This window comes from Psittacula echo, assembly GCF_963264785.1.
Source record: "Psittacula echo genome assembly, chromosome: 1".
NCBI classification, from domain to species: Eukaryota; Metazoa; Chordata; class Aves; order Psittaciformes; family Psittacidae; genus Psittacula; species Psittacula echo.
Window position 1 is genome coordinate 116,387,275 of NC_137735.1, and position 23,252 is coordinate 116,410,526.

Genomic DNA, 23,252 nt, shown 5'->3' on the forward strand with positions numbered 1-23,252 from the left:
TTCCTCTTCTTAAACTTTTCACCTTTGGCACAGTTGGATGCCCCAGTAGTCACACAATTAGCTGAAACCAACCCTATCTGTAATTCTTCTGTTAACTAGCAAAGATTTAGAACAGGGTGACCTTCCTGCAAAAGTTTTTGCAGGATGGGGAGGCAAGGAGTATCCCAAGCTAGCAGATGTTTGGGAGGCTCTGTCTTTGAGCTAACTGATAAGTAGAAGGATGGTGTGAAATGTTATACTTTAGAAGGCTAGTGTGAAACAACTCATGTTTAGTGGGGCCCCTAAATTCCACAGACTTATAACATACTTTTCTTTCTACAACTTAAGTTACGCTAAAAAGTACTTTAACTCTATATTTTCCAGGCACTAGCGTTTCTTATATCAAGCCTTCTGTATCACATGCCCTTTTAAAATGTCCCTCTCCAGATTTCTTGTAGGCTCCCTTCAGGTACCAAAAGGCTGCTCTAAGGTCTCCACGGAGCCTTCTCCAGGCTGAACAACCCCAGCTCTCACCCTGTTTCCATAGGAGAGGTGCTCCAGCCCTCGGACCAAATTAAAACTAAATTCAAAACAAGCGCTATTTATGGCCCATTCCCTCTGGCGGAAGCTTGCTCCCACCTTCTTCTCCCCTCAGATACCCTCCCTGTTTCGAGGCGGGGGGGGGGGGGGTGGAATACCACAGCCCCAACTCCCTCACGACCCGACCGATAGGCGCCACAACACGCGGCCGCCGCCAGCCTCGCCCCTTGCGGCGGGAGCCGGAGTGCTCGGGTTAATCCGGGTGTGCCGGCTGAGGAGAAGCGGAGCGGCGGCCGCCGCGGTGCGGGAGGGACCGGCACGCCCGGAGGGAGGGGAGAGGCGGGCCCGCCTCTCCCCTCCCTCCGGGCGTGCCGGTCCCTCCCGCACCGCGGCGACAGCTGCGACCCCCCTCATTCCCGTTTGGGCGGCCGTTGGCAGGGCTCGTACGTGCGCTCAGGGTTTTGGCGGGCGCCGGTGAGGAGAAGGAGGCAGCGGCAGCAGGGCAGCATGCCGGGCAGCGACACGGCGCTGGCCGTGGACAGGACGTACTCGGACCCGGAGAGGCACCGGCGCCGCAAGACGCGGGTAAGTGGTGTGCGGGCACGGGAAGGGCTGCCGAGGACACCCGCGTACAGGAGGCGAGGCTGCTCTGCGTGCTGAGAGGCAGGCACCGACCTGCAGCGTGTTCCCCAAGAGGTCTTCGTGTTTACTAGGTTGTCGGTCTTCCTGAAAGGAAGTTTTTTTTTTATCGGTGCTTCTGTCGTATTCCTACTTTGGAGTACTCTTTGGTGCAGGGAAATGAAACGAAACGGGTTGTTGACATCACAGAAACCGGTGTTCCAGATACAGCCACAACAGAAACTAGTTGGAGGTGAGAGTAATACAGAACTTACTCACCAAAGTCAACAGTGCTGATGATTTAATGAAGTGACTCTGCCTAGATTACACTCGTGAATACTTGGTTTTGGTCTAGTTTCTCAAGGTCTGTTTAGTAAACTGTGGATCAGGTGATTGTACCTAGCAGCAGAGAACGATTACAGTTCCCTTCCTGAAGTTACTTGCAAGAGGGCTGTGGCAAGGATGGATATCAGCAGAAAAGGTGTATCTCTGTGTGCTAGGGATGAAGTAAGAATATACTGTATACTCGTGACTTAGGGCTTTATGGGATAGTTTTTCTTCTGGTCTGCTGGAAAGTTCATCTTTATCTTACTACTTTGATATTTTGCTAATACAGCATAAGATAAACATACAGGCAATGCTGGTAATCCTTCCATGTGTCTAGTAGCCTTTGTGATGAATATCCTGCCAGTGAAGGTAGCTGTCTTATTAATGCACAGATTTCAAATTCTTACCTAAATTCTCAGCTCAAACAGGTGTAAAACAAATGGGTTTTTTTTCCCATGCACTACAGGAATATGTGTAGAAAAGGAGGTTGCTCTTGTTTGATACTGGCAGAAATTCTGTGTTCTGTGCTGAGATCCTGCATTGGTCAGTCAATGAGCCCTACAATTTGAAGTGTAGGATTAGCTGACTGTGAAGAAAGACTGGTTTGGGGGGGTTCTCTTTTTTTTGGGGGGTGGGTCCATTTTGGGTGGTGTATCTTGCTGCTTTTTTTTTTATCCTCTCCTTTACACACACACATACACACACACCCCCCACTGCATATTGGCAATACTTGCTATCCCTACAGCCCATTGATTGACAGTGCTGGAGAGGAGATGGTGTGCTTCAGATTGTTGCTGTATAATGAAACGGTTTAAAAATAGGCAGTATACAGTGTAGCTTTACTACTGGAGTCTGCAGTGCTCTTCATAACGTAAGCTGAGTGCACATGCTAGTCATAACCCAGTTAAAATTTATATGTCTTTCCTTTGGTTGTCTCTTTGAAAGCTGAACTGATTAGGTTTTCTTCATTGTTCTAGCTGTAAGAATAATGTGCTACCTAGCTTACTGTAGTTAGTCATGGAAGAAAGTTCTTCAAGGATGCCTTCTGGTATACTGCAGAGTTTAACTTGAAGTCTCTGCTCTATAGTCTACCTGATCTGCTTAAAAGCATGAAGTATTATGGCTAATTTCAGTGTTGCGTATTGTACTTGTGTATTGGAAAATAAATCTCATGCTTAAGACAATTTCATGAAAGCACTGGGTTTCTGTCTGATTTGGGGTTTCCTTTAACCAGGTTTAGCTGCTCCTTCCCTTCCTGCTACCATGAGAACTGGATTAAGTCTGTAACAAGTTTGTGGAGTTGTATGCAATTGCATTGCTCCAGGGTTTGGGCTTTACAAGTTGTGCCAGATATCACAGAGTAAGAGACTGATATCAGAGCAAAATAATTGCTAGATCTGGTAGCAGCAGGTTCCAGATGATGTCAGGAGCTTGTATTAAATCCATTTGTGCTTATTCCAGACAAGTAGGGGTAAATTGGTTTGATTAACTTCAACATTCCTCTTACTGCTTTAACTAGGGGAATGGAAATGGTCATGCAGCAGAGCAGCAACAACTGGTGATATAATGTAGAAAAGAAACAAGAAAGCAGAATGCTATTTTTCTTTTAGTGACTGAATAAAAAGCCTTAGAGCAGCTGGAATAAGCTGCCATTCTCAAACATTCAGGGACAAAAGCAACATAGAGCATAAACCTAGCAATACGGAGCTTGTGGGAGGATGCTCAGAGAACGAAGGAAGTAGGGAGACTTGCTTGTGTGAAGAAGGTCTTGGAGCTGGTTGTGTCAGCAGGATAGGGACAGTGTATAGTAAATAGAGGGAGAGCCATTTAGTGAAGCCTGGGGAAAAGAGAGGTGTCAGAGTGTAGTTGCTGCATCCCATAGTCTGTATAACAGGCTACTGGGTCCAGTTTTTAGGTGATCTTTAGCTTTTAAAGATCTTCTCCAGCCCTATAGGTTACCACCTGTGTCTTTCAAGCCCATCTAAAGATTTTTCTTATGAGAAAGTGAAGCCTTCTCTATGGACAGGCAAGAAGACAGTTCCGAAATTGCAGCTGTTTATGCTGTAGGAAGGCATCATCAGATTCAGTTTGCAGAAGTGCTGACTGTGAATATAGCCATCGGAGTTTGAAAATAGTAGAATCAGAGGGGGAAAAGGATTTTGAAATTCCTGCTGAAGCTAAAATGTTCTTTCATTGCGTGTCAACAGATCTGTTCAATACCTTTGTCTTTGATGCTACATCAAATAAAAGATACCCTGGGCTCTGCTACCAACTCTCCCATGACCTGGGTGTCGCATTTTGCGCAAAGTTCCCAGTGCCTGAAAGAGATAGAATAGTTTAATGAAGAACAGCTGAGTCATTCTTAACTGGGGGTGGGGGGGGTGGGGGGATGGTGTCAGTGCTGCCTAAAGAGGCCAAGTATTTTGAGGGAGAGGCTGGATTCCTCCTCTCTTCCTTAAACAAGTCACAAGAGAGCCAAGCTATGCTGTGCACGGCAGCACAGAGTGGAGAATAAAACTACTGTTGCCTGTAGTGTAGTGATATCAGTGCCTTACAGTTCTGGTATTATGTGGTGGGTGTAGATTTACAGTTACATGGTTACCTTGGTTCTGGTAAATCCTCCCTGCCTCTCCTCGTCAGTAATGCCTGGTCACTATAATCTGGATTCCTGCAGCTCACTGGTGGTACAGGTGGTTCAAGGTGGGCAGACAGCTGTGCAAAATGTTTCAGCTCTTCTGGGCTAATGCCAGCTTCACTGTGCTTCACATCTACTGCTAGTTGAAAACTAATCCAAATCTTTCAAAATCAGGACCTAAGCCTTGAAGTAGGAGAACCAGGGTTGCATTTTTAGCTGTCATGCACGAGGTACTGTTCTTGCTCAAATGTAGCTTGCAGGACAGCTAGAGGATTGTGGTGCTTTCTTAGAGAAGTTTGCTTTTGCAGCGAGTACTGCGGGAAACTGCAGGTGCTCAGATTCTGGCTACACTGTGCTCATTGGACAGTGAGTTCATGCAGAGGTCTATGCAATTCCAATAGTAACAGTCCTAATGCTTAGACTAGCTTGGCTATGCTAACTTATGCCTGATCGTGTTGACTTTTGCTTCTAGAGCTTTGTGTCAGCCTTTCAAGGTTCTATTAAAGCTGTCATCTCTGAATGCTAACCAGATTGTCTTATTTAGACCTCAGGAACCTATATACACAGTTGGTTTTGGTACTGATCAGGGCATCACTCTTCACTCTTGATCACTTGCCCCTTGCAGAACAAAAATCCATCACATTTCATCAGAATTATAAATTTATATGTATGACTTGTATTTTCAACTAAAGCTAAACTCAACTAAATGAGTTCCTTTGCTGCATCTCATCAGACGTCTATGCAGAGATAACTCCTGCTTTTAACAAGTACCAGATGCTTTAGGGAGAAGTACAGCAATTCCTAATTATGTAATTTCTTGCACATTGGAGCCTATTCAAAACTTTCTCTTTATTAGCAGTAGACTTACATTTGAAATAGTAAGAATTCTTCCTTTCTTTAAAAAAACCCCAAAAGGTCTTACCTGGAACAGACATGGTTTATTTATTAACAAATAGAGAATCGTGATACCAATCTTTCTGGGCTTTCAGCCTTAGTGAGACTAGCAATAGAGTCAGTGTTTTGTCGATGAACTGATTATTACGTGATCAAACACACAAAAAGGCTTACATTAAAAATTAATATAAAGTCCTCTTGCTTTCCGCTGGTGAAAAAACATTGTGTGACATGTCTTTTCTCATTTTCCGTGTCTCTTTTATGATCCCTCCCATTCATCTTGTCTAGAAATGAAGCAGTCTTTTTAATAATCTCTCCTCATGTGGCTGTCCTTCTAAGCCTCTAATCACTTTCATCATCTGTCCTTGAATTCTCTTTATTTCTGAAAATCTTTAGTACATTTAGAGGAAGTAACATAGAAGAATTAAAAACGTAAAACAAACAAACAGACCCCCCAAAACCCCATAAACCAAAGACACCCCCCAAACCAAACTCAAACAAAGTAACCCCCAAACTTAACAAAAAAAAAACCTCTCTACCCAAAACAAAAAGCCCCCCCACCTTCAGCTTTTGGAGAAAGGGAAATTTAATCTCCCAGTGCTCCTTCAAATTCAGAGAGCACTGTAGAAGAAATGCTTCTTCTGGGCTTTTGTGACTTATAACCAAACCTCCAGATATTCTGTGCTCAGAGAACTTACACACACTTTTCCTACTGTTCCCTCATGTTTTGACAGAAGATGATGATAATTTGATGAGACAGAATATTGTTAAGACCTCCAAGCATTGGTTTTAAATCCATGGTGTATCTAGAAATGTGTGAAACCTGTCAAAGAGTAGGCTGCATAATGCAGGAGTATTGGGAATAAGAGAGGGAAGCCATAATTGCAGTTTGAACCCAAAAAGACAGATCAGCTGGTGAGAACTGAAGAAAAGCCTGGTTTGTTAATTTTAAACAGTAATCATGTTTTGATTGTTTTGTCATTGTAGAAATGTTTGGAAAACTAACTCTTGATTTTTTTGCTAGTGCTAGAAAGAAATGTTAGGAGGCTTACAAAGTTAGTATCTCTTTTTGGTATACTTCAAATTTTGGGCATAAATACATCTAAAAGCTAGAGGTCCATTTTTGGATGTAATTTCTCATTGTCAAATGAAATAAAGAGGGAAATTGCTGCTGTACTGCTTACTGTAGTATTGCTGTGCTCCCTGATCCTGCAAGGTGGACTGCTTTGGTAGGGTTACAAGCCATAAAGGCTGTATTTTTACCCAGTCTATGTGGGTGAAAGTGAGCATGCGTGTTCCTTTCAAGGTTTAAGCTGATTTTTAGATTTGGAAGTTTTATACTTAGACCTTTCATGCTTTTTGGTGTCCACCTGGAAAATTCATGTCTCTGAAGATTGTACAGTGTCTGCTTTGCTTTGCTGTGCTTTTGATTCATCCTTATTGAAGTGGATGGTATAGCTTGTAGGACTGGGGCATCTATATCACCTCTTAAATGTTAGGTATATTAAAAAAAAGTCACTGAGGGAAAATCATCAACCTTCTGGTTTTCTTTCTTTTTGAAGGGCATGTAATGGTCTTTCTGTCAGGTTGCCAGTGGTGGTATAGGGGGATGCCACCAGCTCTAGATCTCTAGCTTGCTTATGGTCGTCATCTCCATAGGTAAGGCTTTAACTAGGCACCACCTGACACAGTGTTTGCATAAAGGCTGAGTCTTTAAGGGCTTGGCTGGATTTGACATCTAATGTTGTCCAGGCTAAAAAGAGAGCCGTTGCCCATTATCCAGCTTTAGGTTTTGGCACCACTAGCAAGTGTGCAGCTTTCATCTTCACCCCCACAGTGAGTTTGGTTTTGGGAGAGACCTGGGTGTGAGATGAGTTTTGATGTAACGTTGGGCAATGGAATGTAAATCTTGCTTTTCATTTATGTAGCCAGATAGATGAAACTTTGCCAGAGAGCATTTGCACTGTTGCTGACAATGGTTGCAAATATCTTTACTATTGAAAGTTCTTTGCTCTTTCGGACTAAGGATAGAGCAGAAGATTAATATGCAAAGCCAAAATAAACCTGCTGTTCTAAGGCCTTGACATATGGGACCCAGTATGCAACTGGGCTGACTTGTAACTGTGCATCTTACGTTTTTCAGACACTCAGCAAGTGAGAACTCCTCTAAGGCAGTCTTTAATAGCACCGTATATAGTCTAAGCTTTAATTTTGGAAGGATGAGAGTGGAGGTATGTCACTACTGGCTGAGGTGGAATATCTACAGACTGTGAGCTGTGATGCTGTTGTTGTAGAAAGCTGTAATGAGGCTTTTTGTTTTCCAAAAAATTCCAGAAAAGCTTGATAATATTGACAGCTGGCTGACTTTATTATTGCTCTGTTTCCATGTTGCAGCTAGATAAGATTTCAAAGGGCAAAAGTTACAGAAACCACTGCTATTAATATTTTTTTGTATTGGACACTGAGACTATGGTGTACTTTAATGCACCGTCGATATAAAATATTTTGCATCAATTCTAAAAACTTCTTGGTTAACCTTAACTGCAATAGGCATCTTTGCCTTGGTTTACCTGCTAGTGTACAGTTTAGTAACAGTTACCTTCCTTTGTAAATTTTTGTTTCAGTAGCTCTGGATGAAGAAGTTACCTGGGGATGTAGATAATTTAACACTGTGCTATTGAAATAAAATAAAATTGTGATCATGTAGTGCTGAATCCATCGGGAACTTTTGATTGACATCAGTGGCCTGTGGAACCAATCTGAGATGCATTAGAACAGCCTCATGGAAAGTTGCATACGTATTAAGTGCTCTTTATAGGGTGGAAGATGCTGCTTTCAGTTTGTATTACAGTCTCATTTAGCTTAAACCAGAATGGTGTAGATAGGCTTTAATCTTTGTTTTTGTTTTGTAAATACATGTTCTTGGAGTGGATGTATGGAAACCTGTGTAGCTTTCTGCTAAAAGTAGTGATGAAAGAAGCAGCCTCTGTGGGTGTATATATATATAAGGATTGCAACAACTAAACACTCTGACAATAATCGTATGACGTAGATGAAGTTAATAGCACTATGGCTTTCAGAAAGATTACTCACATTTACAAGATACTACACTGTTGGCTTCTTGAGCATTAAATGAGGTATTTTTTCTGTTGACTTGCTAATCCTGTGTTTAAAGCAAGGCTTTTCAGTTGAAGATGAAGCATTAAGGTGGAAGTTGGTGTTTAAAAATAGGGAAGACTGCAATGCTCTGGAGTCAGTTTATATCCACAGGAGGTGTTGATTTGATTTATAAAGTGAGACAAAGTGTTTCACAGTGCTGGTGGAAGTGTACATCTTAAGAATGGAATTCTTAAGAAAAACTTGATGCTGCCTACCACCACCAAAACAGCAAGTAGCATGGCTTACAGGAGATGTGAGAAGTCAGTGTTTTGGGGTCTGTGCATTATTAGTGAATTTCTAAGTGGGCTTTCAGTGCAACACTACAATAAATACTGTGACAGGAAGAGAAGCCTTATTAGGGTAAGTTGATGTAGCAAGTTTCTCTGGTTTTGCAGCATTCACTCCTTTAATTCCAAGTTATTCCAGTACATGTAATACAGAAATTAAAATTAAGCTAGTGCTCATTGTTCAAATGTAAGATGATTTAACTATGCAGAAAATGTTCTGCTTTATACCAGCATGTCTGTACAGGTGAGTGACGCCCAAAGATCAATCTGACAGACCGATTAGAACTGACTCCTTAACATTTCTCTAATTCAGGGCAGTACAGCTTAGTAGCATATTGTGCTGTAAGTGTGCTTCCAAAGACTTCCAAGGATTCAGTGCTTCACCCTCAGTTCCTACAGATAACTGCAAGGAAATGCGGAGGCATTGGAACCAAGCAGGATCATACCCAGTACTAGTCTCAAAGAGACATTTAGTCTTAGGGAAAGCTGTATGACCAGATCTTGTTGAGTGAGATTTGCTGAGATCAGTTGTGAGGAACATTCCTTGTTTAAGAAGGGCCAAAGGAGACTTTGGCTGTTTACTTACCCAAAACTGCTCAGAGCTATCTTGTATCAAGTGCCTCAGCAACACCCTAGCTAGCATGGAGCTCCTTCACCCACACTGTGCTCATACTGTGTTTGCAGGTTCTGCACCTCTCCCAGTGCCAAGCTTCCTCACTCCCTGTCCCAGGGCTCAGGAGCAGCGCACTGTGGGGATGTGACTGAGCAGCTTTCAGTGGCTTTTGGGCATGAGCAGGGCTCTAGCAAGGAACGGTGAGGACAGCAGGGAGACATGATGGAAAAGGGAGCAGAAGTGTGGCTTCCCACACTCTGACCAGAATGGAGTCATTCCCACTTGCTGTCAGTCTCTCTCTCTCACTTTTTTAAAAAGAGAAGTATCTAAATGTTGTAGATGCTGTGAGAGAGACACAGAATTCCACCTGCAGGAAATGAATGTACTGGTCTTGAGCCTTTAAATCCATATTTTGATGTTTGTGCTATATGTGGACACTAAATTATCAGTGTCAATAGTGTCATACTAGTGTCAATATGTTATGATTATTATTATGAAAAAATAAATTATCATTATCTTGTGTAAGTCTAGAAGAAACACGAGTTCAAATCTGAAAATGGTAGTAACCAGGAAAGGACAAGAGGTGTGCTTCTTGGTGCAGGGGGCAGGGCACAAATAAAAAAGCAGAGGAAGAAAAGGTAATAAAGCATTGTTAGTGTGAGATTGTCTAACTGCAGTGAAAATATTAAGCAAGAAATGTACACTGTTGCTGTGATAAGTGTTTTTATTATGGCATTTTGTTGCAGGAAAGCTTTCTAAATGTCAGTTTCTCTAACGCTTTCTCTCATACTTACCTCAATTCTACTGTTTACCAGTAATGTTCTGAAACATTGGGTTACAAAGAGGACACATCTTCTATCACATACTTTTGGATTCTCTTTGGTCTTGTAAAATAAACTTGATTGCACTACCTTTTCTTCATACATGAATTCATGCAATGGGTGATACTCGGGCACTTCTGATATACAACACCATCACAGGCAGGTCCTGATTGGGGGGTACTGATCTGTACAAGAATTATGCTCCTTCTGTCCTGTGCAAGAGGATTGGATTTTGTAGCCTTTTATACCACAGGCATGGAAAGGCTGGGGGATGAGAGTGAAAGCATTTATTAAGACCCAAGGAAGATTTAAGAAGAGTGAAGAAAATGAGGAGATCTTTGACAATCAGTGAGAGCTTCTCTTGTGTTTGCCAGTAGGTATATGAATAAATTCTGAGCCTGTCCTTGTTGGCCCTTGCATGTTTTATTTCCATAAACTGTATGGATGTGGTTGCAAGTAATTTGTCTTAGCTAGTGCTTACTGCTACTGGTAAAAGAGATGTGCCATTATCAGGTCATTCCATTGTGCCTTTCCAGTGTTAACTCCTGTGGAATTCTCTCTCTAGTGCACAGAGAGATCCCATTGAGCAAATCTTTTATTTCTGATATTTATGAAACTGGCTTCCTATGGATTTCTACCTGAGGGGCATCGTTTGGTCTTGCAATACAAAATTAATGTAGAAGAAAGATGCATTCTTTCCTGTGTAGTTTGGGTTTTATTTGTTTCTTTGGGGTTTTTGATTCCAAGCAACTCTTCCTTTCTCTTTTCACCAAGGAACTGCAAGGGTTGGATTGCAGGTAAATTCAGGAGGATGAATGAGACATGAATTGACAAAGCTTGATCTGAAAGTGATCAAGTGGAATCTCTAGTGACATTCGTAAAACTTGGTGTGAAGCTTTTGTTTGCAGTTTGTTGGTGTCTTAAGCTATGATATTCTTTTAGGTTTGAGAAGTTAGGCTTTGAGAGCAGTAGCTTATAAATTATTCTTTCTCAAAATGGAGGGAAGGGATGCCATCCAGAGGGACCTTGACACGCTTGTGAGGTGGGCTGATGCCAACCTTATGAAGTTTAACCATGCCAAGTGCGAGGTCCTACACCTGGGTTGGAGCAATCCCAGGCACGGCTACAGGTTGGGCGCAGAAGAGATTCAGAGCAGCCCTGCAGAGAAGGACTTGGGAGTGTTGGTCGATGAGAAGATGAACATGAGCCGGCTTCAGTGCTCTCACAGCCCAGAAAGCCGACTATATCCTGTGCTGCATCAAAAGGAGCGTGACCAGCAGGTCGAAGGAGGTGATCCTGCCCCTCTACTCTTCTCTTGTGAGACCTCACTTGGAGTATTGTGTGCAGTTCTGGTGTCCTCAACATAAAAAGGACATGGAACTGTTGGAACAAGTCCAGAGGAAGGCCACGAGGATGATCAGGGGACTGGAGCACCTCCCGTATGAAGATAGGCTGAGAAAGTTGGGGCTGTTCAGCCTGGAGAAGAGAAGGCTGCGTGGAGACCTCATAGCAGCCTTCCAGTATCTGAAGGAGGCCTACAAGGGTGCTGGAGAGGGACTCTTCACTAGGGACTGTAGTGATAGGAGAAGGAGTTATGGGTTCAAACTTAAACAGGGGAAGTTTAGATTTGATATAAGGAAGAAATTCTTTACTGAGAGGGTGGTGAGGCACTGGAATGGGTTGTCCAGGGAAGTTGTGAATGCTCCATCCCTGACAGTGTTCAAGGCCAGGTTGGACAGAGCCTTGGGTGACATGGTTTATTGGGAAGTGTCCCTGCCCATGGCAGGGGGATTGGAGGTAGATGATCTTAAGGTCCTTTCCAACCTTAACTATTCTATGATTCTATGAAAATGTTTTGACCTATGTTGTCACTTCTCATGCATACTTTCGGTGGGATTTTGTCCTGGGTTCAGCAGTAGCAGTCATTTTTTCTACTGGTGCAGTGCTGTGTTTTGACTTTCAACCTGGGAATAATACTGATAAAGCCAATGTTTTCAGTTGTGGGTCAGAATGTTTACCCTGACCAAGGACTTTGTGAGTCTCATGCTCTGCCAGGGAGGAGGAGAAGCTGGGAGGAAGCAGGGACAGGACACCTGACCCAAACTAGCCAAAGAGGTATTCCATACCACAGCACGTCATGCCCAGGGATGTAGAACGGAGAGTGCCCGGAAGGGCTGGATCATGGCAGGGTGGGGTTGAGGTACCGGTTGGTGAGCGGTTGTATTCTCTTGCTTGTTATTTCCTTTATCATTATTACTATTAGTGGTAGCAGTAGTGATTTGTGTTATACCTTAGTTATTAAACTGTTCTTATCTCAACCCGTGGGAGCTGCATTCTTTCGATTCTCCTCCCCGTCCCTCCAGAAGCGGAGGGAAGAAAGGTGGGGAGGGAAGTGGACTTTGTGGTTCTGATTTACGGCCTGGGCTTAAACCACGACAGTTTTCTTATTTACTAGTGAGTATATACATTACACTGTAGCATATATGCAAATTACTTTTTAATTTTTAAGAAGTACTCTTGCAATGAAAATCCACCCACTTGTGGTGTTTTGAAACCAATAGCCAAGCCCTTGTTTCAGCTATTCTTATTTGGACTTGAGAGAGTCAACTAGATTAGTATTTCTGTGCTCTGTGCCATTACGTGCTGTGGCAGTTAGTGTCAGGGAAGGTTGAAGCTCAGTGATTTGCTTAAAGAGAATTGATGTTTTCAAATGCAGTCTGGAGCAGTGGTGACTGTTGGCCTGAGGCTCTGGTGGCAGGGCTTCAGGCTATTGTGGCAGCTTTCAGCCACTGTGTGACAACAGGAGTCAGTTACCTCTCTGAAGAGTGTATGACAGGGGAGGGGATAAATACCCTGAAGGATATGTATTTCAGAATCCTCAGCCATCGGGGTGGATATTTAGTCTGACTTTTGTAGGGTGCTGGTGGTCCAGAAATATCCAGTGGATGCATGTTCGTGTTTTCCACAGCAGGCAGATTTTGAGACTATCTGCCATAGGTGTTTCTTCCCCCAAAAAATGTGTATGTCATGTTAGTGTTTGAAATTGGACATTTGCTTTAAAGGTAGTTGTGTAGGGCACCCTCTGTGGCTGAGAGTGGCACAGCTCTTGCAGGAATCAATCCCATCTCTGTTGGTTTGGTGGAAGCTCAGAAGCTTAAACTAAATCACATACGGGGGGCATCTGAAGCTGGATGAAACTAAATCCAGTCTAAATAGCTGCGTGGCAGTGGATTTTGCAAGCACTGCGTAAAAGATGCAAGTTTCACCATTTTTCATGCATTATAGAGCAAGATGCATGTACTGAATATCTAGGCGTCTGTGTCAAATCAACTTCACTCTTGAAGAATTTACAGTTCTTTTTCAAAGGCAGAAAAGCAAAAGACTTTTCTGGCTGTCCCTCTTGCACAGTGTGTTCTTAATATTACTGATCTTCATTTCACTTATGCAGAACTACTGTTTTAGGAAAACTTTCGTTTTTTTTAAATCTCTGTGTTTTGCCAGCTGTGCCATTATGCATAGAAACAGTTGGTCTCTGGTTGCTCAGAAATTTGGCAGTACAGGATGTTACCTTTCCTTTTCCCTCTTCTCTCTGTTTTAGCTCTATTATAATTATTGTAGAGTGCTCCTGCTGTGAGTACTGTACGGAAATGCATTCTTTGGTAGGTAAGCCAGAATTAAGTTGTGGAAAGGTTGCTTTTTTTGTGAAGGAAGAAAGGTGAGAAGATACTAATGTGTGATTTGGAAAGAAGGAGAGTAATCTTAAGTTTACCTTATCATTACTGAAAGAGAGTAAAAGATTGTTCTGTAAATGTGTAGGGCTTTTTTTTATTACTTACGGTAGCAGCAGTGCTTCTGGTAATGTTAAGTTTAACAATGTTTTGCACTTTGTTAGTGGTGCATTGAATTGGAATTAGACTGGAACTGATTTACGTGTGTTGTCATCTTGCATGAGACTTGAGGCTGCAAGCAAATGAGTCCATATCCTGTCAGCTGTATCCTGCTCTTGGGTGAATCAGCAGCATGGTGGGCAATTTTGATGGTGCAGGATTAGGCCTTGTACAGATGCTATTTGTAATAATGTCATTAATGAACACAGGCATTTAGGAACTTTTAGCATGTCAGAAAGTAGTCAGAGAGGCAAGCTTCTAGTGATGGGACACACAGACATGGGGTGAAGTATTGTATTGTCTTGTTATAGGTGCTGGTGGTGGGGAAAGAAATCACCCTTTCAGCAAGGTAAGCATGTATCACAAGGGTCAGAAATTCAAACCTTGATTTTTAAAAAGCCTAAGGCAGGAATTTATGTAGGAATTCTTAGAATGTGTGATTGGAAAGTGTGATTGGACTTGTTTCTTTGTGTATACTTTGGGTTTGAAATAAGCTCCTAAGTACATTTTTCTGTTAGTTTAAGGAGTTCACCTTGGCCTTGCATAACTTACAGCAAAAGATATACTGATAGATCATATTAGACAGTTTATTATTCCTCATGTGTCTGTCAGACCTCAGTCTACCTTAGCCTTTTCAGCACGTTTTGCCAATTAAAATAAATGCTCCCTAAGGAGCAGGAATCTGTTTTTTTAGAACTGCGATGTAATGTTGTATAGTGTTTTGAGCATGCCCAGCAAGTCTTCATGTCTTGACAAGAAATGCTGGGTGATAAGTTTTCAGTGACACTTACATGTTGTTTACATGAGACCACTTTGTGCCCAGACACTGACAAGTATTAATGCTGTCATGTCATTTATGTAGTATGGCTGAAAAAGGAATGTGTGTAGCATAGTGGCAGGGGTGGAAGGGCAAAGGCTGCTGAAGTTTGAGGCTGAATGACTGTCTTGGAGTACTGCTGTTGTGTTAAAGGACATATAGGATTTGTATTCAGTGGCTTCAACAGAGGTCCAAACTAGAGGTTGTCTGAAAAAATGCATAACTTAATTTGCATAAATCCTGCCCTTCCAGAGACAGATAATACTGTGCTCTAATTCTTTTGAAGCTCTCAGTTGATCTTCTAATTTCCTCTGTTCGAATCCTCAGAATAAGAATGCATTCATTACCTTTGTAAGTGCTTCTTCAGCTTGATCTGTCAGTGATTTCCCAAAACTGTAATGTTGTCTTTTCAGAATGTGCTCTGTAATCTTCAGTATGTAATTGCTTTTGCTATTCTTGAATAGACATTTTGAAAAGAACTGGGGAAAGGAGGGAACTGGGGGAAAGAGAAAATTTCTACCCTTTATCTACAGTGCTAGTTAAGGAAATCTGGGTCTGATGCTCATCACTCCTCAAGTGTAACTGTGTAGTAAATATATATACCTGCTTGCTTGTGATTGACAGTACATAGGGAATTGCAGCACTGGTTCCTATTCCTGCAGACATAGAGGATTTTTCCTCCTTCGGTCTTTCTCTAGCTGTGAGAAAATAAAGGTTGTTAGCTGCATACCATTATTACAGATGCTGATGGAATTAACTTATACTGGAGTTATTAATATGGAAACCGAAATCTTAAGGGTTAGAATTTACATTTTTTAAAGTGGAGAAAGTAATTTTATGTGTAAAATAGAACCCTCATACTGTTCTGGGTTTGGGTTGGGTTTTGGGTTTTGTTTCTTGTTTGTTTGTTTTACATTTATGTATGATTTTAGGAAAATAAAGGACTACTATTAATTTGTAGCCTGCCTAGTAAGATGATTTTAAAATGTCACATAGAGTTAACTTCACTTTATTAATATCCCTTGCACATTGCAATAGTGTCCTGATTTCTATTTTTAAGAAAAAGTTTTTGTCTCTGGTTACATGCAGTGTAGCTTGCTAATTTTAGGGGTGTGAACTCATGGTTTAGCGAGACAAAGTTTTAATAGCTATGTCTGAATACTTATTTAAATATTATCAACATGTTTCTCTGTAGGGCCAGATATGTTGCTTATAATGTTACTGTTTTGTTGATAGATAAAGACATGCTTTCATAAGATAGGATTTATGAGTTGGAAACGGGAAGAAATTCTCATTGCAAGGTGATTTGGAACAGTCTCGTGTCTTAGTATACCAAATGATCATATCAGTGTGGTTTAATGCTGCAGAGTTAGAATTGCCTTGGAAGTATTGTATTTGAACTGAGCTTTTGAAATTTCCATGTAAAAGGTGGCGAACTTGTCATATATTTTACTAGCCAACATATGAAGCAATAGCTTTATTTCCTGTAGTAGTTATTCTTTGCTAAATTTGGGGAAACTTCAATTTTAGAAAGCTAGTACCTGGTACCTTTCAGTGCTGAGATTGATGATTGATGGCTTGGCTTCATGAACGAAGATTTGGGAAGGGCTTTACCCACGCTCACTACAAGCATGATGAGGACTAAAAGGGCAATGTGGGATAGGCAAATCTGGGTGGAAAAAAGGCTGCCTGGTCATTCAGGATGTTTCTGAACAAGAGTGTCATCTCCTGGGTCAGTCTTGAGTGACCAACGTCCTGAACCGCCTGCATGCAAGGTTGGGTCTGCGGTTTCCAGTGTACCTTATCACCTGTCGTTACATCCCTCGCCTGTCACTACAGGGCTTTGCAAGTGTGAGTAAACCCTTCGGGCCTGCGCAGTGGATTTTTTAGGTGAGGCACAGTGTGCGCAGAACTGGCTCCACCCTTTACACCTGAGGTTTATCTGCCAGGGCCTAGCTAGCTTGGACGGTGGCAGCAAAGACCTCAGGTCATAGGTTTGGTTGGAGTGTCCTTCTCTTAGACGGATGGCCTTACAAGGCTAGACAAGCTCCATCTGCCCGGGTTTGAAGTGTTTTGGGTGTTCCTTCTCCTAGGAGTATCGCTACCTCTAGGCGGGATTGCTGTGATTAACATCCTGGGAAGATACAGTTCTGAGTGCTCTGTGACTTACATGCTAAAATCACGTCATTCTCTGAAATGCCTTTTCCTCCTGGGGCAGACAGGTCTATCTGTTGTCATTATCTTCGCAACAGCAATAAGACTGTCATGTTAAAAAAGATACAAAGTGTCCTCAATTCAGCAGCTCATTTCCAAACACAAAAAGCCCTCAGCGTTATCACAGCAGACATGATTGCTTTTTTGCATGTTGAAAGCTCAGAAGTATTCCTTAGGCTAACACTATGTTCACCTTTCTTCTGCTGGAGTAGGCTTTGCATTGTTTATTCAGCCCTTTTGCCATTTATAAAAGGGACAGTGATTGAACATGATGCTCATGCATTGTTTGTAAGTGTATATTATATACTCTGCATCATTTCCATGTAATAGTTTTTTCAGAACTGAACAAATTGACAGTGTGAAAATATTGCCATGTTCTGGCATTTGAACTTCCCAGAAGATACACTGCTATTTTTAATCTCCTTATTCTGACTTATGTCAAGTCATCCCTGTGTTCCCACCCAAGCAATGGATTGCCTACTCTTTTGTGGCAAGGTGTGTTCTTCATGCAACACGGTGCTCTCAAGATAACTTTTTGGGTTTTTTTCTAAATACTCAGAACTTCATGTACTTGGCATGCTGGGTGTTGTTACTCTTGCAGGTGCCAAGTGGCCTTCCCTAAGTGCTAGACATGAATTTAAAATGACCAGTTTGCATGAAATACATATTTTCAGTAGTAATTTTAGTCTTGGGGTTATCTGTATCTTGTGGGAGAGGAGAAGACAGGACACTGATTTTATTGCCATAAAAATGGCATATAAAATATGCCATTGTGTTTTACACTTTTATACATATGTGTACACATATATGCTTGTATTTAAATTCCTTCTACCCTTTTTATGTTTTATTTAACCTTTTCCTTGAAGCACCAATATGAAAATGAGCACCAATAGAACTGGAGGATGAATACTGTCTTTTCTTCTAATGTTTGGTTTGTGGAAAAAAGAAAAAACAAACTTGTCAAATTACGTCATGTGAAGTGCATGGAATATGGTTATTTTTCTTTTTTTCTCTGAGACGTGTATTTCGTGCCAATTCCTGCAGTTTTCCATCTCTGGGAAAAGTTGTATAGAAATTGTGGCTTATCAATCTAATTTTGAAAGAACACAGTTGGGAGAATAGGGGCGAGGTCGATGAAGATTGGGAAATATTTCCTGGAGGTATTTCTTCTACCACAAGAAAAAAGAATGTTATTGCTGTTGGCTCAGGACATACCCTCTGTTGGGATTTAATGGCAAGTATGAGTTACAGTGGTAACATGTATTTCAGTGGCTAAACTGCTCCTACTCGTGCATGTGACACAATGATTTTATCCAGAAGTCTCATAAATTGAATATGCTCTGTGGGGGTTGTAGTGCTGACATTGCTTAGATGTGGTAACAAAGAACCTGTGCAATTATTTCAGCATGGATTTTTCATAACTTTAAAGAAAACCTAGAAAGCCTCTAAACAACCCAAAAAGATCCCCACATTACAACTCCATGTCCTGTCCAGAGCTTTTAGAAAACTGATGCATCATTTTCAGATTCTTTGGGCACTTTTTCCCCAGTCTGAAGCATGCAGATTTCCCATCACCTCCTTCCTTGTTATCTCACTGCATCCATTTCATTTTGGACTAATACATCCTTAGGTCTTTTGTCTCATTAGGTTTCATCTCTCTTGGATATCTTTATATGGTTTATGTGATTCAGATACTTTTTTCCAAAGTATTCACTTTTTTAATATCTTACAACAGCATGTTCTGCTATGTAAATAAGAAGAGAATAGGTAAATTCCCTAGTGAAGGTAAACTGGGAATTAGCCTATTGAGATACATGCATACCATTTAAATGGTTAACTTTGTTCTAGGTGTTTGGCATGACACTGGTGTTGAGCAGTGGAGGCACAATGGCAAATCAGAGTGCATGTGCAGAAATAAGAGGTACTTGTAATCAAGGTGAAAATAAGACATTATTGTCAGTCTTTATGTTGGCACTGCAAGGAGTCAGCAGGACTAACCTCCTCCAGGAGGAACAGCAAGTGTAGGATCACTTTGTAAAAGAAAGGAAGTAGTCCTCTGAGTAAATCCTTCAAGGCCTTAGTATAACCTCAGTGATGTGGGAGGCTTTAAAGTGGATCTCTGAGCAAATTTTCGAAGAGGGAATAATGAAAAACTTAATTAAAGACTTCGGAGGTAAATAGAAAATTAAATTAGGTTTTGGTTTAACCAGTGGTGGATCCTGCCAGTTAATATAGTCTGTTATCTTAGCAAAGGTAAATGCCATGTCTGCTGAATTCCCTGTGCTTAGAATTTGAGTGTTGCCCTGTGTGAAAGTCTTGCTATGGTGCCACGGGATAATCAATGTGTAAAGGGGGAGATTTCACAGGTGATTGGGAAATAGAAGAGAGATGGTGTTAGAGATGGTTGGTAATCTTGCAAAGCATCTAGTATAATTTTGCTTTAAACAAAGAGAGGAAGCTTTTACTATTAAATTAATTTTCATTTAATATATGTTGTCCTGCACCTATGCGCCAATAACAAGGAGAAATGGCTGAAATCACAGAATGGTTTGGGTTAGAAGGGACTTTGAATTTCATTCAATTCCAACACCCCTACCATGGGCAGGGACACCTTCCGCTAGGCCAGATTGCTCAAAGCCCTGTCCAACCTGGCCTTGAACACTGCCAGGGATGGGGCAGCCACAACTTCTCTGGGCAACCTGTGCCAGTGCCTCATCGCCCTCACTGTAAAGAATTTCTTCCAAATATAATCAAGTTAGATGTAGAAGAGAAGGATCTAACTGCAAGTAAAGGTAGCAAATCAAGATTAAAATGTTATTCATGGGAATAATCATGTTCTGAAATTACTTTCCGAACTTGACTAGCAGGAAGAATGCATGACTTTTGGAAGGAAGCCTGGTAAGTTTGTGAATGCAGCTTAAAGGAAATTCCTGGCTCCTACCATTAAGTCCTTTGTTTCTGTCCTGGAATTTATTTTACACATTTCCTGAGGCTTTTGCATCATTCGGGTCTGTTGAAGTGAATATACTGACAGGAGACTAAAGGCTGCAGAGGTGACAAGACCAGGCATCTTGTGAAAACAACTTTCATGTGTCCTCACCAGGTACTTGCCCGTTCCTGTAGAGAGTGAAAGCCAGAGATGATTTGCCTGTTACCACTGGCTGGCATATGCTGGTCCCTCTGTAGGCAGGTCCTTTAAAGTTATCCACATAATATGCTTTCTTACACACCCGTTGGGCCAGAAAGGTTGTGCAAGGGACACTAATGAAGAAGTTGGAGCCGTTATAAAGGACAGTTAAGGAAACTGGAGGAGGCAGAAAATATTTTATAGCATTTTGGGCATGTAAGAGAATCTGAGTGTGTTGAGATGTGGGGGAGTTGTCCTGGGTTCAGCAGCAGCAGTCACTTTTTCTCCTTCTTAGTCGCTGGTGCAGTGCTGTGGTTTTGACTTTCGGCCTCGGAATAATACTGATAAAGCCGATGTTTTCAGTTACTGGTCAGAATGTTTACCCTGACCAAGGACTTTGTGAGTCTCATGCTCTGCCAGGGAGGAGGAGAAGCCAGGACGAAGCAGGGACAGGACATCTGACCCAAACTAGCCAAAGAGGTATTCCATACCACAGCACGTCATGCCCAGGGATGTAACTGGGAGTTACCCGAAAGGGCACGTCCCTTTTCTCTGTCGGGCTCATTTCTGGCGGGTGGTATCGTATTCTCTTCCCTTGTTATTTCCCTTATCATTATTATTATTCGTGGTAGCAGTAGTGATTTGTGTTGTACCTTAGTTACTGGACTGTTCTTATCTCAACCCGAGGGAGTTACATTCTTTCGATTCTCCTCCCCATCCCTCTTGGGGGGGGGGAGTAGACTCCGTGGTTCTGATTTACGGCCTGGGCTTAAACCACGACAGGAGTGAGGGGATCTGGGACATTCATGCTGTAGGAAACAAGTCCATGATACCATGTTTCATTGTTTTTGCTGAACTAATGCTTCTGCTGGACTGGGGATTATACAGAAGACAGTCCCTGTCACTTCTTCTCTAGCAATCCAAATGTGTCCAAGGGAATACAGCAATTGTTACATGCTGCTGTTCAGCCTGACCTAAGGCTTAGATCTCTGAGGTAGTGGATATTTTTGCATTATGGGACACTTCCAGGAATTTTGTTTGTAGTAGAGAACTGTCAGGTCCCCTATTTCACACACTTTTCCACATACAGGAATATATACGCACTTGTATTTCAGTTCAAATGCAGTTATGTTAAACTGCTCAGCTAACAATCCAATCTGTTTAGTGATGGGTAAGCCTTAATTTTACTTAACAGTATTAGACTAGAATCCATATTCACTGTAGCCCTCTGTCCTAGCTGCTGGACCTCATACCCTCCAGGTGTATTGGAAAAAGTAAGATGATGGGCATTGTGGTAGCTGGAGCCAAGCACAATTATTGTTTGACAATAGTAATGCTGTGTTAACATGTAGATGTTTTTGCCCATAGCCCTCACAAGTCACAGCATAACAGAAAATTACTGTTCCAGGGACATCTAATCTATTATTAAAAATGGATTGGCAAGACTTTGTGGCCATATGTGGTTTCTCACAGTGATTTAGAGATGCTTCTTGGAAAATTCACACAACTTGTTATAGTAATTGTTCATCTGTCAGTGATAAATTGACAGTGAGAAATGCTCCATCCCTGGCTGTGTTCAAGGCCAGGTTGGATGGAGTCTTGGGTGACATGGTCTAGTGTGTGGTGTCCGTGCCCATAGCAGGGGGTTGGAGCTAGATGATCTTTCCAGCCTTAACTGTTCTATGATTCTATGAAGTGTCCATTGCAGGACAATCGAGTTGCTAGTGTCTTTGAAGCAGTTACTGCTATTTGCATTTAAACTGTAGAAGTGTAGACAACTTGCTTAATATACAGGGTGTGCTCAGGTATGAGGCTTCCTATCTAGCGTCTTTAGTAACCTTAGAAGTAAATGGCTGTCTCCTAGTTCTGAACACAGTCTGATGTTGCTGTCTTTGGGTTAACCGTCAGTTTGCATGTAACCACTCCTGCAGAAGAGCCCTCTCTCTCTGTGGAAACAGACTTTTAATAATACGTGGTCTCCTCTGCATTGTGTTGCTAACAATAATGACACCCTTCAGAAGGAGCATGGAGTTGAAGTGGGATCAGGTTATCCACTGATGGGTAACTGGTGCTTATTCAGCCACTGATGAGGTGTAATGTGTGCCCTCTGATAGTGTCTGTCTGTAGCATGGAGCTCTGCACAAAAGGCAGCTTTATATTCTAATTGAATGAAGTTTTCGTATCAGCTGGCTAGTGATGAATTGACAGAAGTGTGTTACTAGTGAAAGCTCAATTAATGATCTGCCCTAAGTGCATGGGCAAAGGTACTCTAGCATCTTCTGTGGGTCATGCTGGAGTGTAGAAGGAGAAAACAGGCCTACCAGAGAGCACTCTTGAGGAGCCCTGGGAAGGCAAGTTTGATTTGAACACATCCCAGCCAACTCTTGTGCTCATAGCATCGAATAGGTGGCCAAAGCAGCACTGTGAAGGAAGGTAAATTACTTTCAAATGAGATGGTATGCCTTTGGGTAGGTAAAATACATCAAGTGAAGAAGCAGATATTGAGAGCAGACCATTTTTCTCTGGTGTGGTGCTTGGTGTTACCAGAAGTGCTTCCTGACACAGTTGATGCACACCGCATGTTGATGTGCCTCTTTCCTATTGCACTGTTGCTGTCCTCATTGAGAACGAGTGCCACAGGACGTGTCTGTGTTGATACGTATAGAATGTGTCACTGAAATTTTAGAAGGGGACTAGTTCCTTTCTTATTATTCCTTTTTTCTTTTTGATCATTTCCATGGTTTCATTTGTTATTGGAAACTAAAATCTTGGGGTTTAGTTTCAAACAATTGTTGGTCTTGGGGTTTTTATCCATGTTCCTTGAGTTAATTTAAGATTCACAGCAGACTAGTATTAACTACATTTGGGCATGTGCTTCATGTGGCAGCGGATAAAAGGGAAATTCATGTCAATCTATATTTTGAATTCTTATTCCAAGCACACAGCATGCTTATTGCTGTCTGGTGTTTTGCTTATTTTGTGGGGGAGTTTTTTTTCTTCAGTAGGCACATTTAATCCTGTTTGACAGTGTTCCGTTGTCTTCAGGTGCATAGTATAGTGATGTTCCTGATAATTTGTTTGGGAGGCTGGATTCATCCATGCTTACGAATGCAAAAGGCAATTGAAGTTAGTCAAGTGTTTGAAATGCCTTTCTGCACTGCTTGGCTGCCACACAGTGTGGAAGGATGGGGTTTACTGAAGTAGCTCTGGTTGCTGCTTCTGAAACTCTGGATCTGAGTGTCTTGACAGAGCTCTCTGGTGGTTTTCAGTACGCTTCATTCCTCTGCATGACATTAATATTTCACTTTCACAAGCACTGAAGCAAGAAAAGTCT

General features: G+C 41.9%; 1 protein-coding gene across 1 annotated transcript in view; it reads left to right on the plus strand.

Moving 5' to 3' along the window:
- Window positions 1-1,026: 1,026 nt before the first annotated feature.
- The window catches only part of TMCC3 (transmembrane and coiled-coil domain family 3), a gene marked incomplete at both ends in the record, with an annotated part of 49,505 nt that continues 27,279 nt past the window's right edge, over window positions 1,027-23,252 (plus strand). The window contains one exon of the mRNA XM_080627153.1: window positions 1,027-1,104. Coding sequence (XP_080483279.1) covers window positions 1,027-1,104 — 78 coding nt within the window. The remainder of the gene's footprint in view (window positions 1,105-23,252) is intronic.